At 38.7% G+C, this 17122-nt stretch overlaps 1 protein-coding gene across 2 annotated transcripts in view; it reads left to right on the top strand.

The window, feature by feature from the left end:
- The window catches only part of CPNE4 (copine 4), a 243803-nt gene that overhangs the window by 117678 nt on the left and 109003 nt on the right, over window positions 1-17122 (top strand). For both annotated transcript variants that reach the window (XM_050708809.1, XM_035549705.2), the window contains exon 3: window positions 11771-11950. In XM_050708809.1, the coding sequence (XP_050564766.1) occupies window positions 11771-11950 (180 nt within the window). The remainder of the gene's footprint in view (window positions 1-11770; window positions 11951-17122) is intronic.

Below are 17122 nucleotides of genomic sequence, written 5' to 3'. Positions count from 1 at the left end.
ACCTGAGTGTATGAGGCTGGAGATCTTTCTCAGTATAAATAAATTATCAAATCACTATTTATAGTCAGTTAATTAAAGAGCAAATTACTGAAGCAGTGTAGATTTCCTACTTGGTATAATGTAATCCTATTGATACTCAGTGAGCAAAGGATCTTCCCATCACTTTATTCTTCCCTGTCCTCAGTTACCTGCAATTTCATGAGAAATGCTATGATGCCAGATTTCTCTCCTTCTGGCCAATCTTGGGCAGTCACATGCTCTTCTAAAGGCCTCTTTGCAAGCTTAATTACTGCTCAACAGCAGCGAGCATCTGTACTTCTGTATGAATGTGCTGGCACTACACACAGTTGTCAAAATTCTAGTAAAATCTCTTGCCCTCCAAGACAGCAAGTGAAGAAGAAACATGTATTTAATTGCTGTGGAAACCATTTGCCCAGGGTGCAAGTACCTAAAGGTGGCAATACTGTAAATTAATTCTGGAACTCAGTTTTGGTCTAGTGAAAGGTGGAATTAGCAAATAAATACTTTGCATCTAGATTGGAGTACGTTTTAATGCATTTCTTTGTAGCCCAACGCTGCAGCAGAGTCCAGTTGTGTGCCACACTGTTCTGGCAATGAACTGAGGACTCCCTAGCAATGGCATTTGGAAAAAAAAAAAAAAAAAGAGAGAGAGAGAGACTTTCAGATACCTGGCAGATTTTAAATCTTATTCTCTGAACAAGTCATGTTGTAGCATTTTTTGTTGCTGTCATTCAGGCAAGGGTCCTGCGTTGCATTGGGAATCACAAATATATATATATATATATACTAATCAAAATTTACTTTGAAACTAAAGAACTTAAAATTTAGCTGATCAGGAAACATTAAAATACCATCTCTATTGGGAAAAGCAGTTAAGTAATGCATACGTTCCTTGATAAAAAGCTGTCCCTTCTTGCACAAAAATAACCAACAAAACTTTGTATCTCCCTACCGGCAGACTGAAAATGAGCAATCAGATAACAATGAAATTGAAACTGTCAGTGAAGACCTGTATTCCCAAGGCTCACTTTCTAAGTGAGGGGAAACTGTGTGGAGAATATATGGCTGAAAATGAGCTTTCAAATGGCTGCATAATGCACTGACTTTCAGCCCCCTGTCAGGCACCGCACTGCCTGCTAGCATTCTATGGCTAATAGAAAGTGAAGCTAAATGGTATGATATATAAATATTTTTGTTGCCACTTCGAAGAACCAGTCTTGTCCTCTACAAAAAGTCTGTGTCCTTATGGACATGCAAATTGAAAGAAGATTGAATTGAAACACTTGACCTAAAAAGAAGGTTGGGTAATAATAAATGGCAATTTTCACAGCATTTGAACATCTGGACTGTATGTGGAATATAATGTAAAGGAAGATTTAGCATCCAGGCTTCAGGGCTCAGCTTTGAGGTAGCATTCTAGAGTTTTGAATGAAGAACTTATTTTATTTTTATGCCAATGAAATTGCAATTGAGTGGGTCTCAGCACCTTATCCCATGAACCGATGCAGGTCATTACCCACTCGTGTTGATGTTCGCTGAGTGCTTGTTATATGCACAAGGAGCACAGCATGTGGGTATCTCCTTCCACTGAGAGATCTCTGTGAGGTCCTTCTTCAGTGCTCATGGCTGGGTCGGGATCTGTTGGCTACCTCAGAAGCAGAACTCTTTATTTCCAGAGTTTGGATAGCCGTCAATGTTACATGATTGTTACCGCTTTGAAGGCCTTACCAGAGTAAGATAAAGGGAAGAGTAAGATAAAGGGCTTTGACGTAATTCCATTTACTGTCTGAACCCTCTAGCAGGAGTAGCATAATCACTGCTTGTTTCAATTTAATGACTCTGCAGGAGCTAAACTGGTACAGGCGAGAGCACAGCTCTCTTACTGCTGCCAGCTCCAAGACACACCTCAGTCCATGGCCACGGTCACACTGGAAGGAATGGTCTCCGGAATATTGTCTCCTGCAGATGCTGGCGTTGTGCAAAGGCAGCCTCAGGGAGATGGCTGGACACCCCCACAGGGATGGAAGAGCCTGTGCCAGCAGGAGAGAGGAGGCACTGGGGCTGGGAGCCCAGGGCTCAGAGATGCCACTCTTTCCCTGTTACAGAAGTACTGTCTGGCCTATCTTCTGCTCCTGCTGCATGTCTCTGATCTTATATTCTGCAAGGAGTAGACTTTGTCCAGGTGACAGAAAGATTAGGTTTTGATATAAATTTATATTTAAATCATAGAATCAATTACGTCTATATATTTATATCTCTGTCAAGACTGTGCACTGACATAAGCAAACTTGAAGCATTAAAAGTGTGCTTTCAGTAGATGAAAACTCAAGCAGACCAGCTGGAGTCTCATGGAGCTCCTCAATATTTTTTTTAACTTTGACTTTAAGTCATGTGTATCCATTTAAGATGGGTGTTAATACAGAAAGGTAGTTCTTGAGCTATTGTAATTTGCCGTATTTGGCAGACAGCATTAAAACTGGAGGGACAGTGGTAATTCACATTTAACAGAAGTCTGCCCAAAACACTTCTGGAGTGGGAACAAATGATTTCAGAGATAGACAGGGAGGGTTCTTTGGGCAGCTTTTGGAAAATCACCTGTTACTGACACTGTGATCACAGCAGAGGCTTCTAAATGAAAATGTCCCCACAGCAGATGAAGAGCATTAAAGTTCTGATATAGCATTTACACTAAGCACTAGCTCTCTTTGGGGAGTGCCAGTTCCATCTCAACAGGCTGATATTACACTACAAATTATTTCATGTACCTCAAATTCAGTAAAATAACGATCATTGTTGTAAAAGTCAAGGCTTTAAAGCAACTAGTTGTTTGGAAATGTAAGCCTAAATTTTTGGATCTCCATGAGGGTGTTTTGTTATCTCTGGCTGACAGCTTGTAGCTAATTATGAGGACAATTCATGGTTTAAGAAGTCATACTGCTGAAAGAGCTTGCACAATCCCCCTACTAAGGCATAAGCCCTTACCAGGGCAACGGTAACAGGTTCTGAAAGACCAGAGATCCCTGAGCACCTGGGGGAAGCCACTCCTGGAGGCTCCAGCTTCTGCCTTGGCTCAAGGAAGGACAAAATCCTTATGCTGTTTTACAGGAAATTCACAGTCTCAAAGAAGTTGCCCAAGTCTTTTCTGAATACCTGAAGTGACATTCTCTCTTCAGATTTGGTCTTCTGATCTCTATCAGGGCTCAGGATATTACACATAAAAATTCAGAATTACAGGTGTTCCCATGTTAAATGCAACAAAATGTAAAAAGTCTTCTGGAAAAGCCAGTTATTACTATCTTGCTAAGTTATCACGGTCCTTTCAGTGTTCTGTCTACTTAATCATTGTTCATTGGAAAGACCTTAATTTACACTGAGTTAATGATACACTCTAAAGAGATATCATGCTTTTCGGGTTCACTGAAATGTTCTTTAACTGACTCTTCAAAACTGGCTGGAATATTCACAGTGCAGCAGCTAATGCAAGAAGTATTGTCCTTTATAACCCAAGGTCAAGAGACAGAAAAAGCTTCATGTTTTACAGATTTTACATACTGAAAATGTTCTGCAATTAGGCTCAGAGAAGGTGCTACACTTAAGTTTGTCCTCAGTTAAAATTTCAGAGTTGGAATTCTTTGCTCTTCCATGTTTTATGCCAAATCCTAATTCATAGGATGCAAATGAAAATTGCAACACATGAAAACAGAACAAAGAGGGAAACCACATAGAAAAGTTAATAGCCTGGTGGTTAAGGTGGTCACCTGTGAGAGAAGGGACAAAAGTTAGCATTTCTGGTCTGAATCAAACATAGCAGAGACCTTGGTCTGAATCTCTGATGTCCGGGAGAAGCAGCTGAGTTACTTTCAAATTTTTCTGGGCCAAAGTTTCACCAAAACTATGTGGCTAGCAAAGCCTTCAGAATTATTGTTTAAACTAAGTTCATGCTCCAATGAAACTTTCACTGGAAAAGTGAAAGATGGTTACCAACTAATCATCTACATACTTACTGGTACACTGCAATTATGACTCATCCCTCTGTTAACCACATGTGCTTTGCATAGTTGATTACTATGTGTATATGTTAGATACTTTTCATTTTATTCCTAGGACAAATTAGTCTTCTAGTTCTTTTGTCTTACAAGGCATTTTACCTTTTTAATATTTTAAGTGTTTTTAATATTTTAAACACTTTAACATTTTAATATTTTTCTTAAAATCAATATAATGTTAATTAACTTTAATGATAACATGTTAATATTTAATATTTGTATGTGGTGTTAAAAATACTTTTTTTTTTTTTTATTATTATTACTTGGAAGGGTAATTTTTAAATATTGATGGTAGGAAATAGTGGGTCACAATCTACCCAGATTGTATCAATCTAATCCAACTGAAGCTGTTGAAGAACCATGGCAGAACAGGAATCCCAGAACTGACAAATGCAGATGGAGTCCAATCAGCAATGTTATCATGAAAGCAGTCAAAGATCCAGGGGGATTACATGAAAGTCTCCCAACGTAGCAACAATTTTAATTAGTTTGCTTTCATTGCACTCCATACAGTGACTAAAAATCATTGCTGTGGCCCAGACTTGGGATTTGTGACATTAGGATGAAAAGACTTTAGCATCCTTTAACTCCCTAAACTAAAATTAGGTATGTACAGCCTTCAGAGTAGGTGTATGAATGTATTAGGTGAGTGCTAGCTTTTTATCTCCTATATCAGATTTTCTGAAGAACAAAGAGACCATTGTACTTTCCAGTCTTCATGCAACCTAGAAAGCTCAGACATACCAAGGAGGTCAATGATAATTCCTAGCAAGTGCGGTTTTGTAGCCTACCCAGAGATCTCTTTTATTCCAGAAAATTCGAGATTCCCATGGACCAAGGGCTCCCAACCAGTTTAGGTCCTGCTTTTTTCATACTGGGTAGCATCATTCCCATCCCTCTTGAAATTATCTCTGTGTTCAGCTCTTGAATAACATTAACTGGTTGTTAGCACTGCATATTCCACATTGTTTTACAGATTTTATAGACTTCAGAGTTTGAGGTTGCTCAGCTGAGACTCTGAAATCTATACTGGCTTGTAGTCTTCCAGGGATCAGTATAGATCCTCTAGTGCAATATTGCATGCCTTCTAGGCTATTGTAGTTATTATTTTGTTTCTGAGTGGATGAGAAAAAATGCGTGCAAGCAGTTGTAAACAATGACATTTCTCTTTTCTTTTCAAAGCTATGATTTTATAAAGCAAACTCCATCCAGGAATTTCTCAAAGAATTTGTACATAATATACATTATTAATTATCTCAGTTTCCTGGTTAAGAACAATAAAAAGTAACTGAGAAAGATAAGGAATTAAGCAGAGGACAGTTATTGGCTGTGAACAGAGAAATGGGCTTCCTTAACAAAGAACTTTCCAAATAAGAAATAATGCTGCTTCTTTGCTATCATCTCAGGGACTGGAGCCCCCTGAGACCTGGGCTGTTCCTATGTCTTTGTTTTTCCAGTGCTTGTCAGCAGGCCTTCCTGGTCATGACCAGGAGGTTTACAAGCTATCTAGTATTTATATCACATAAATAAAATAAAATATTTGCAGATAATTTCCAGACCATTCATGTTAAATGCTTCTCTTCCAGCCAATCTGTGGCCAAAAGCATTTTGCCAGTGTTGTCAGGATTTTCCTTAGCTTTGAGCTCCATCACCTAAAAAGAGTTAAAGGTCTGCTGGTTTCTTTTCACTGTTTTCAAACATCAATTAAATTGAAAACAAGGGCTATAAATTATAGTGACCTTTGGGATGACTTTTTGTTTGTGGAATAGAGATGTGATGGTGCGAAAGTGATGTTAATAACAATAAAAAATATTAATAACATCCTCAGGAGCTGCCAAGCAAAGTGTAAATTGCTTTCTGCTTGATATCAAATTTTCATGTAAGGCACTGTATCATGGAAATTTTCAGTCTTGTTAGAATTCAGATGACCTAAAAATAATGCTACCCCTTTACCTCTGTACATTTTGTCATCTCAGCTGACAAATGTGATTTTTCTGGATTTAATCAGCATTTTATAATGGCTTTTGCTGAAAATACAGCCTCTTGTTTTTCCCTTGGTGGTCTATAAAATGTGTGGGGAACAGTAAATTCAATTTTTTGGTCTAAGAACTTGCTGAAATAACAGCCACAAAGAGTATGCTTTGGCTAAATAGCTGCACCCACACTCTAGTGGAATTTACATGTTTATGGCTTTTCAACTGTTGTTTTTTTGTAGTTTTTTTGTTTTGTTTTGTTTTTTAATTAAGAAAAAACACCAAAGGAAACGCAGGACAAGAATAAGTTTTAAGATCATGGTTCTGTAGACCAAAGATTTTTGTTAGCTCATTAGGCAGCCATATCATTACCAGTTATAGCATTCCCATGCTTTTTCATGAGTGATCAAAATTTCACAATCATCTTCTTTTGATGAGAAGACAATGAATTCTCCACAGCCCTTTGACTCTTGGCTGCTCAAAGCTGATACCTCAAAGATATCAAGTAACATCCACTTAAAATTTGGGGGGGGGTTGTCCTAGTTATGTGTTTACAAGAAATAGCTGGTATCTATTTGTTCTCCATTCTATCTGTCCAGGATGAGTGAGTCCTCCACAGAGCTGACCTGTGCTAAATGCTCGTGCAGAGCCTTGAGGCACAGAGCTCCAGGACTTAGATAACTCTCTATTTCCCTGGTTCCCAAGGGCACAATAGGAAAGCTGTGTTTATGGTCATTTTTAAGCCTTAGATACCAGGTGGACTTCACCAGAGTGAACTTCTGCCTGATCCTTGTTCATCCTTGTGTATGTAATAGCTTATACTTCATCTAATTTTGATAGAAAAAGAAAAAAAAAATCCCCTCAGGCTGGCTTCTTCTCCTTTACTTCAGTTTTCAAATGAAGGTAGAAAATGGAGGGGAGATTCTCAGCCTGTACTTTAACAACTGTGCTACTTCCATCAGTGTAATTATAGCTAGGATGAAGAATTTTTTCCTCATGGAAGTTACCAAGTTTATCACAGTTTTACAGAACTCACTGCTTTTCTGTAGCTCACAGAGGAAAAGATGCAAACAGCATGAGAAGCCTGAAATTTATTATTTGTTCATCTGTCCTTTGAGTTTTCTTTAATTTGATGTTGTCTGACTGCAAAGGCAGTTCTGTAGTTCTTCAGCTGTGATGGTGGGTAGATGGGAAACCGGGCAAACACTTCTGCTAACTGTCCATCCACAGCAAATACTACTGAGAGAAAGCTTTCAGACCTAGCTTCCAGCTTCCTCTGGATTTGATGGGAGGATTCAGAAGGCCCAAAGCAAAGCCTGGTGAGGTAGATAAGATTAACCTGAAGAAACAGTGGAGAAATAGTAAGAAGGTTAGGGATGCGTGTTTGATTCTGTTGGCTGGAATGCCTGCAATAACCTAATCAAACCTCCAAAGTTTGGGGTAGGAAAAGGTCTTATGGTCCTAGAAGTCCTTTTCAATATTTTAGTTCATTCTACTGAGATGGAGCTTTATGCTGTGGAGGCCTACTTTGGTGTTTGTGTGTCATTCACAGTTCCCTAAGGGGAAGCTCACAGGGTGGCTGCATCCAGATGGGCCTGCCAAGTAATCCTAGCTAGTCAGCAGGGTGCCAGAGTGACAAGGGCCTAAAGAGATGAAGAGGGAAAGCAGCATGAGTCCATCCCGGGAGGGGAAGATGCAAGTCCTTTTTTCTGTATAAATTGTCCTTGAAGGGAATGTGCTGCTAAAGCTGTGCCACGAAGCAGATGTTCAGACCCTGGTGGCAGCTGAAGAACTGCTCTTTTTAAGGTCAGTTTTAGCTGATGACACAGCTGAAAGGTACATGTTGCTGTCCATTCTTTCTTCTGAAAAATCATCCTGCTTTAATGAATTGGAGAAATTCCCTGTTCCAGCAAAGTCCAGAAATAGCAGATGGCTCAAACATCAGGTGTCAACAAATCCGAAAGCTGTGGGCATGACCCTTGTCTGTGTCCTGAGAAATCCACCTGCCCTCAGGGTTAGGTTGCCCAAGAGTTCCGTGTTCTCTGTAACAAGAGAAAAAGTTTAAATGCTGCTTGTTTGTAGCATGCTGTTGTTGGACTTAAAAGCTCTCTTCAGCAAAAGTAATGGAAATCTAATATGGTTGATGGTGTTCGTCATTCTGTTTTGGCATGCAGGTGATGTCTTGTCAGCTGCTGGTTGATGTCTTGTCAACTGGACTTGTGCTCAGGGCTAGACTCTCTCTCTGAAGCATATCTCCAGATTTCACTTTAGTGAATTTACTGAATTGCTCTGCTCACCCGTGCTTCTCTAGCATGAATCAAACCTGATGGTTACTGGTGCTCAGCCCTGCAGCATAGTAGTGAAAACGAGGGAATGGAGCCGGACTTCCTGTGGTAAGGACTGTGTTAGACTTTCTAGGCAAAGCATAGAGTAACTGTGAAATACTGCTGACAAAGCAGACTGGGAACAGGGCAGACTAACAGGGCTTAATGCTATTGTACGCTGCTTGCTGCTGAGAGGGGAATGAAGAATTTTCTGTCACTGTGGAGCTGTTGGCATTGCTTCTTTCGATATAGATTTTTCTCACGTAATCCAATACTCTGACATGCTGGCTTGATGTATCATCTCAATAATGTGGGAAGACTGGGGAAATTCAGTGGAATGGCTTTATTTCAGTACAGTGCCTGTCAAGGGAAGGTTGTCAGTCAGTCACAGGCTGGAAAAAGCAAACAGTGTCCTACTGCTATGCGAGACTGAAATTCTTAATGTCACTGTGGCCAGACCTGTGCCTCCATTTTCAGGCACTTCACTCCATTGAGCAGTCACATATTTAACCTGTGTTGAGCATAAGTATAAATCTGCATTTCACGGTGGAGAGCTGTTTCCCCACATCCCAGCAGCAGTGTGCCAGAGATGAGGAGAAACAATGACAGAAAAACTTCAGTTACTGCCTGAAGAGAGCTGCCATACCAGTTAAACAATTTAAATGATTTGGTTGCCATTAAATTAGCGTTTTATACGCCTACAAGGAATGAATTTAGGAGATTACAGTGGTTGTACAGAATAGTTTAAAACAGATCATTTAAATGTTTTAATTATGGGATCTCTTGCTTCACTGTTTCATGAAATGACTGCTCTTCTGCAAGTGGATCAAATCACTTTCCTCTTAGAAGAGATCTCAGGACATCCCATGCAACTGACTGGACACCTGAAGTAGTGAATATTTCATGTTGTATCAGTTAGAGAGAATTCAAGCCACTCAATACCAAGTAGAGATCAAAAATTTTTTGAAATAGTCTTAGCACCTGAAGTAAGGTATCTAAAATCCTTTCCTGCTTACATTATTCTTAATATGCTTTGCATCATTGTTATCAGAACCATCATTTTTTGCCTGGTCTAAGCAATGAGATTAAGAATTGAGCTTGTAAGTAAGGCTGCTTTCTTTTATGTGATGGTTTTGTCATAGTCAGAGCACATTGACACAGCCCTGTGAGGAGACAGCACTGGTACCACTGGTTTGCATCTGTTTGATGACTGGTAGCACCTGTTTGATGATTACCTAAAGGATTTCAGCTGTTAGAGCTGTCAATCTGACACCTTTCATGAGCACTAAAATAAATCTCTGCTACCAGGAACTGATGATTTTTTTTCCCACTTTTGATTTACTCGACTCTTCATGTCCTTGCCGATAACTACTAGCAAGGCTAATGTGTTATAAACTCTGAAAAGTGAAGCAAGTGGCTGTCATTTTTTGCACAACAGATGCTCCTGATCAGGAATCAGACAAAGGATCTCATCACTCTTCCTCTGAGCAATTTAATTTGTCCGTTCCATGGCACACCAACCACCTCCTGTCTTGTGACTGATGTGCCCGAGTCCTCCTTCATTTTAGGATCAGTTCTTTTAATCTTCTAGAATTATCAGGGTTTTGTTTTTATTTTGTACCAAAGCAAAGAGACTGAGAAAAAGGAAATTGCTTCATTGCTTTCGCTGTCACCAGTAATGCATCATAATGAAAAGTAGCAAAGACCTACTTCAAAAATAGGAAACCCAAGTACCGCATTTTAAGAGAACTGGAAAACACTCAGTGAGCACTTTTTTTTTTTTTAGGAATTAAAAATGTAGATTCATTGGTGTTTCTTCAGCAGTTGTAAGGCTTGGAGGTAGTGGTAAGCAGCATATAATGCATCAGATTCTTGTAATGCTACTTGGTGAGGTGGAAAAATTGATATATTTTTATGAAAAGTTGTTTGCTATCTATCCAGTTCTCTACTCCTTAGTCGTGCAAGTTGTCCAAAATGAGTAATTTCTTGGAGTTTTGCTTGCTTTTTCACTTAGTTTGATAAAACTGTATCACTCTGCTGCTCTTCTGTAGTGATGGATTGGCACTGCTGGAGATGTAAATTCTGTAGTTATTCTGTAGTTAATTTCACAGTTATTATCCCTAGATAATCACAGAGCAAGTTATCCCATACCACTCTGCCACTGTTGTTTGCAATGACCACTTAGGGGAAACCCAGACCATATTTTTCATTGTGGGAAAGGAAATTTCTCATTGTCTCCCATGATCTCTCTGCTAAATCTAAGCACAGAAATATTGCTGTGACCAGGAGGTTCTTTGAGTATATATGCTGAGCTAAAAATTGCTTAGCAGTAGGGAAGGAGCTAAAGGTTGTTATTACCTTTGTTAAGTAAAATTAATGACATCTAAAGATATGAATATATGCTCCAAAGTGATCAAATTATGACCAGGTAGAGAAGATTTGGCCATCCAATAATAGGCTAGCAGACTGTATGTGGCAAGTCATCTCCAAGCTAAAGTGAGGTATGCCACCTTCAGTTGTCTTAGTTGCGGTAAAAACATGTCTTGGCTCAATTATTGTGATTAAACTGAAAGGGGATAACTTGCTGAGGCATGATAACTTTAACATATTTGATTGTTTGTCTCATTTGTTTTTAAATGGTTCCAATAAGAAAATAAGACCAGCTTGGTGAAGTAACAAGTCTTGTAGGGATTTAGTTCAAACCATCCTTATAGCATTTATAAGATTTTTCTCTTTTTTCCTGACTGGCCAAATTCATCCTTAGTGTAGTTCTGTTGATCACAACTGAATTGTTTTGTAGATGGTTTTACGTGAATTTACTTTTCACAGTCTGTGCTATTGTCTCCACTGAGTTCTGTATTTTCGTGACATCTTCCCTCTGCTGGAGCTGACTGTGGCTGGATCTCTCTCAGCCTTTCTCTGTTGATCACATCCTCTCCTTCTGCCTGATTTAATATCCAAACATTGTTTCACTAAAAGCTGCCATTATAAGCTCCCTAGAATTGTCCCACCATCAATGGTTGGAGCAACACAGCCAGCACAAGACAGTTGCTTTGCTTGTGCTCAGCAACTGGCTCTGCCTTCTGTCTGATCACATATACCCAGCTGGGGACAGTCATTGTTCACCCTGCAAAGGAGGCTGCACGCTGTGCCCTGTGTTCCTACCAAGACCTTCCAAAGATGTGCTAGAAGGGAGAGGCAAGGGAAGTTGGCCTTGCCTTGTGCGCACGGCCAGCCCTGCACAGAAAAGGCAGCTATGGCTATAGCTATGGCAGCTATGGTGCCTGTGGTCACAGTCACAGCTGTCAGTCCTGATAACTGAGCAAAACTGTGTTTGAAGGACTCATTATAGTCCATCACTGCTAGAACGAGAAGCCACTCATACGAGCTCTTTTCCATTTGGCAGGTTGACAGGACAGAAGTGATTCGAACCTGTATAAATCCCGTCTTCTCCAAGCTGTTCACAGTGGACTTCTATTTTGAAGAGGTGCAGCGGTTGAGGTTTGAAGTCCACGACATTAGCAGCAATCACAATGGGTTGAAGGAGGCAGATTTTCTTGGTGGCATGGAATGCACTCTTGGACAAGTAGGTATCACTGCTATTTTTTTCTCGTCACTAATCTGTTCAATGTATATGAAATATATAATTTGGTTAGAAGACTGATGGGTGAGATTTGTCATTCATGACAAAATTCTTAATCAGTGCTTTGAACAGGATAATTAAGAATTTCTGCTGGTTTGATTTACTGCTGTGTAGTGGAGCTTCAAGTCAGCCAGTTCTGTAGGAAACAGCATCAGCAATTGGCCATGTACAGTAAAAGCACAAACTCATTATGTCAGTGCTAATAGATAGGCTGATTTGGGAGAAAGTTGTGGTTCCTAGTGCTACATGGGATTTAAAGCAAGTTCCACGTCCAAGGTTTGCTTACAAATACACTTTATTCACATAGAGTAGTGCCTGGTGATGTGGCAAATAGAGAGATAGAGTTGGATTCATTTCCCTGACTCTCAGTCATCCTAAAGTTAGATGTCTAGACTAAGTTACTCTTCTGATTTCCATCTTCAGTTCAATGGAGAGAAACAGTTCCAGAGGTTGATTCATTCCACCTGAGACACCCATCATAGTATAGGATAAATTGCCTTCATGAGATACCTGTCTTTCTCCATCACTTATCAAGAGAGTCTAGACATCTGGCTTAAGAGTACATACCTAACTTTTTTGGTGACTAAATTTAAGGGTGATGAGTCCTACCCACAGGATCGATATCTAGAGGTTGTTGGAGCCAGGTCTGCAGCAAATTCTTATATTGCTGACTGATAGCATGCTACAGTGTCCCAGGTATCACAGAATTTATTTCTACCTGGCAGGCTTTTTGTTGTGTAGGGCCTTATAACACAGATCTCCGTTCTGTCCATAATAGTAATGCTGAGGATGGTCTCAGTTTCATTAAGCTGAGTATAAACTGGGTTTCCAGTCTGTGGTCTGGTGTAGATTGGGTGGTGAGATCAAGCAGTGCTTTTGCTTATTTTTTTTTAGTGTTTCCACATAAACTTCTGAACAGTGTTACTTGCAATGGAAGATGCTGCAAAGATTTTGTTTCTTATTTCTCACCTTCTGTTGTTCCTTCAGTATCCACTGCACGTTAATGCCTTTGTTTCTCTTTGTGCTGTTATTTAAGAATGGTCAAAGCCATTTGGATCAAACAAGCTGAAAAAGAAGTCTACTCAGTGAGAGAATTAATAAGAAATATATATATACCTACTAACTTGAAAGCTTAACATGAAAGTATTGGTAGTTAGTAAAGTCTGTTCTTTTCTGACAGACTTGTGGGTATTTTGTGGCCTTAATCAATGAAAATAAACTATTCCTGTAATGCCAAGGAGAATGAGAAAGAAAAAGTTATTACAATGTTTTTCTCTCCTAATTGACTTGAAAACGAGGGGAAAAAATGTCGTTGCTGCTGCCAGTAGCATAAACATGTCTTTATAATGATTTGATCTCTATAAATAGCACACAGCTGGGTTGGTTGCAGTGTAATTTTAATGGTATCCAAGAAAAAATAATAACAGTGTGAAATCTGTTCACAGTAACATAGCCTCGAGGGCTCTTATCCCATGCTTAGATTTTTTTGCTGTTTTATTTATTTATTTATTTATTTTTATTATTCCACTTTCTAGTTTGTTTGTTTGTTTGTTTTAACTTTATATGGTTTCTCAACTGATTTTAAATCCTAAGTTGTTAGTTCTGGGATTGTCATCGAAGCAAAGCCATTATTAGGAGTTCAAATTGAAAATCTTACAGCACAAGCTATATATATGGAGCTTAGACTCAGATTTAGCTGTTTGTTTTAATTACTGCATTTTTTTTTTATGATGATAATAGAGTCTTGGCTTTTCCTGAGCTATTTTTGACATGAATTTGTTGCTCTACATCAATTTAATGGCTGAATAAAATGCTGTGATTTTGTGTGCTGTGTGTTCCTGCCTGTCAAATCACTTTCCCATTGCAAGTAGGTCTTATCTGTGACATCCAGAAAGGCTGTAGATTTCAGGCATAGTCTGAAAGACTGATTCCCTACCTGCTCCCCATGAATGTGCCAACTTCTTTTGCTCTGTTCTAGGTAATAGCTGATCTAGAAGAGATTCACTGTTACCTGGACCTGTTGGTAGATCATCATTTAGATGTATAGTAAACCTACATTTTTGCCCACATTATGTAATACTCCTACCTTAAGGAAAATTATCAGAGTAATATGTAGTGGGAAAGGCAAGAGAATGGTTATGCAGTAGGCTGACAGAGACTTTGTCGTTCTTTAGCAATACCAGTCTGGGTACATCTTACATGCAGCCTAATTAGTACTATTGGAAATTTGGGATCGTGGATGAGAAAGACGGAGAAATGCAGTCCTTCAGAAAGTGTCGTTATTAATTGCCCTCTCCCAAATGCTGTAATGAATCTGTGTCCCAAGAGAGTAATAAGAGCTGTAGCCTGTTAGGTCCTGAACATACACTGTCCACGGATACCCTGCTGGATATTCAGCAACAATTTTCTCTACTGTTCCTGCTGGGACAAGCCAATTTTGTGCCTCTGCTGGTAAATAGTGTGGTTAACAGCATCCTGGCATGCAGTCAGTTATACCTGGACATGAAGAAGAGATATGTCAACAGGCATTCCATATGCTGCAGTATTTATACGCAGTACAACAGCTAGTCATGGACAGATGCCTGCTGAGTGTACATAACAAAAACTCCGTGCACTAAATAAATACATTTCCTTAAAGTGGTTTGTTTTTTCATCATGATACTCAAGAGTTCCCCTTTCATATAAAACAGTAGCAGATTATCTCTTGAATATTTAGGGAGGGGTTTAAATGATGTTTTTTTGTTTGTTTGTTTGTTTGCTGTTGTTGTTTTATTTTGGTTTTAGAGTACTAAAAATCTGTTCCTTTCACTCTGAAAGGCTCCATTTACATTCCATTTTACCAGCAACTTCAGAGTGTCCTGGTAATGTGCTGAATTGCAGAATGCTAGCAAATATGTTCTGTGCAAAAGCTAGTTGCCAATTGGCATGCTAATAAGATCAAGAAAGCCCTAAAATATTAGAGAAGGTACTAAACTTGAAAGTTCAAACAATTTTTTCTCAGTTAGTAGCATCGTCTTAAAATGTGGTCTGTTTTTATAGTAGCTTATAAAATGGAGTTTCGTAAGGAACTTTACATTGACAAGAAGTGCTATACTCTAACCAATTAAGCTTTCCAAGCTGTATTATTTATTACTTAAATAAAGTGAAATTGCCAAATAGTAGGTTAAGATGCATAACAGCAGACTGTGCTTTTTAAAAAAAAATTGTTAATATTTTTCATGTTGCAGTTCATTTCTAAGTAACTATAAAAATATCTAGTATCTATCAATACCACTTTTTAGCAGTTAATGAAGTGGTACAGTCCTATGGCATATAGAATCATTTACTTAAGCAAAGATACTATATGGTGTTGTGCTTGTAACCTAACAAAGATTGTTTTGAATTTGAAGCATACTTGTGAAATTCTGGAAGGTTTTTGCTGCATGTGACCGCTCTCTTCACTTGGAGCTTGAGTGTTGGGATAGAGCAGTGGTTTGGCACTGTGCATTCCACTGCAACGTTAGTGCCTTGGGATGCTCCATCAGGTTCTGCATCTGACTTGGTCTTCTGGCTGATTCTAGCTCTGCAACGTAGTTACCATTCTTTGCATAGACACTGCTAAGCATAGGTACCAGTGTCTTGGTGATAAGTAGTGAAATCATGATGAGTAATATTTTAACAGCTATTTCGGGACATCACTTTATAGAGGTTACCTCTTGTTTTCATACAGGTGCTTTAGGTGCTATGAATCACCTCATCCTTGTTGCTGGTTTTACAGATACTGTCTGTAACAGTAAATTCTTCCCCTTCTCTATGCCCTTTTAATCACTTTCCCTTTCCACATCCCTAGGAACAGTGTTCAGGCACTCACTCTGACTAATCACTTCCAACTGAATCCCCATTTAATGAAGCTTTTGTATTTCCGTTGCTTTTTCGTCACTCAGAAAAACTGTGTTTGTTTCAAGGGGCAAGAGATGTATTATTATTATTATTATTATCTGTCAAAAAACAGTGAAAAGAATCCTAGAGAGACAAACCTTGTCAAAGAATTGATAGCCTAATTGTCAGGGTAGTCAGTTGGGATAGGAAAACCCTAAACCCTTTTCTGTTTGTGTGTTAATGTTCTTGTGTTGTGAGCTCTCTTATTGGAGTGTTCTGTTTTGTATTGCATAAACTTCATAATGCAATAAAATTACATAAGTTAATACAGTAAGGGCTCAAACTTTCTAGTAGCCAAAGTTCAGTTCTTAATCACACAGGAATTAAGTACCAGGATTAGTAGCACCTGTACAGAAAAAAAAAAAAAAAGCAGATGCACTTCTTTGCCTCTCAAGAACCTTTTCAAGTATAATTTAGAGATTTCATGTTTTTCATACATGCATATATGTACAAATTATATTGAAAACCTTCTTGGTAAGGACTATTGCTGTTTCTTGTGTGGTTTTAATACTATATGTCATTAACAGATTATGCACTTAAAAATGCTTGCTAATTCAGTTTCAACCAATGCAAATCCCCTTGCTCTTGAATTAGAGAAAAGCTAAGAGAGCCATGATTGCACCTGAATTAATTAAACTGAAATTGTCTGTATGAGAATATTTGTTTAATAATCACTCTACTGCTTCTGTAGTGCAAAAGACATATGACCACTTTTTTCAAGGTATTTGAATTCCTAAATCTCATTAGATGTCTGTAGGCCTCCTTAGGTATCTAAATACCTTTAAATACTTGGCCTTTGATCTCCTGTAAATGAAGTTGCTCAATTCATTAGTGGGATGAATAATGTACTTTATTAGATATGAATGTCATTTGCTAGCAGGGCTGACTCAGAGCACAAGGAAGTCATTCACACAGTACACTTCCTAAGTTTACCTAACCATTTAAACACCTCAGTTATCCCCAGGAAACTCTTGGGTTTGCCATTGCAGCGTGGTCTCTGAAGCTGTAGGATTTTTCAGTTCTACATTAATCCTGCCAGTCAAAGTTAATGGAATTACTTGTACAGTTTGTACTGCTTTGTTTTTACATACTTTATCTTTTTGTATGAATTACTGTAGCAGTCTTTAGAAAACTAATTTAAAATTTAGTTTGCTATTATTATGAGTTATTATTATAACTACTCATAAATGGGTTGCA

This window comes from Cygnus atratus, chromosome 2 (genome assembly GCF_013377495.2).
Source record: "Cygnus atratus isolate AKBS03 ecotype Queensland, Australia chromosome 2, CAtr_DNAZoo_HiC_assembly, whole genome shotgun sequence".
Taxonomy (NCBI): domain Eukaryota; kingdom Metazoa; phylum Chordata; class Aves; order Anseriformes; family Anatidae; genus Cygnus; species Cygnus atratus.
This window is presented reverse-complemented; position numbering and strand designations above follow the sequence as displayed.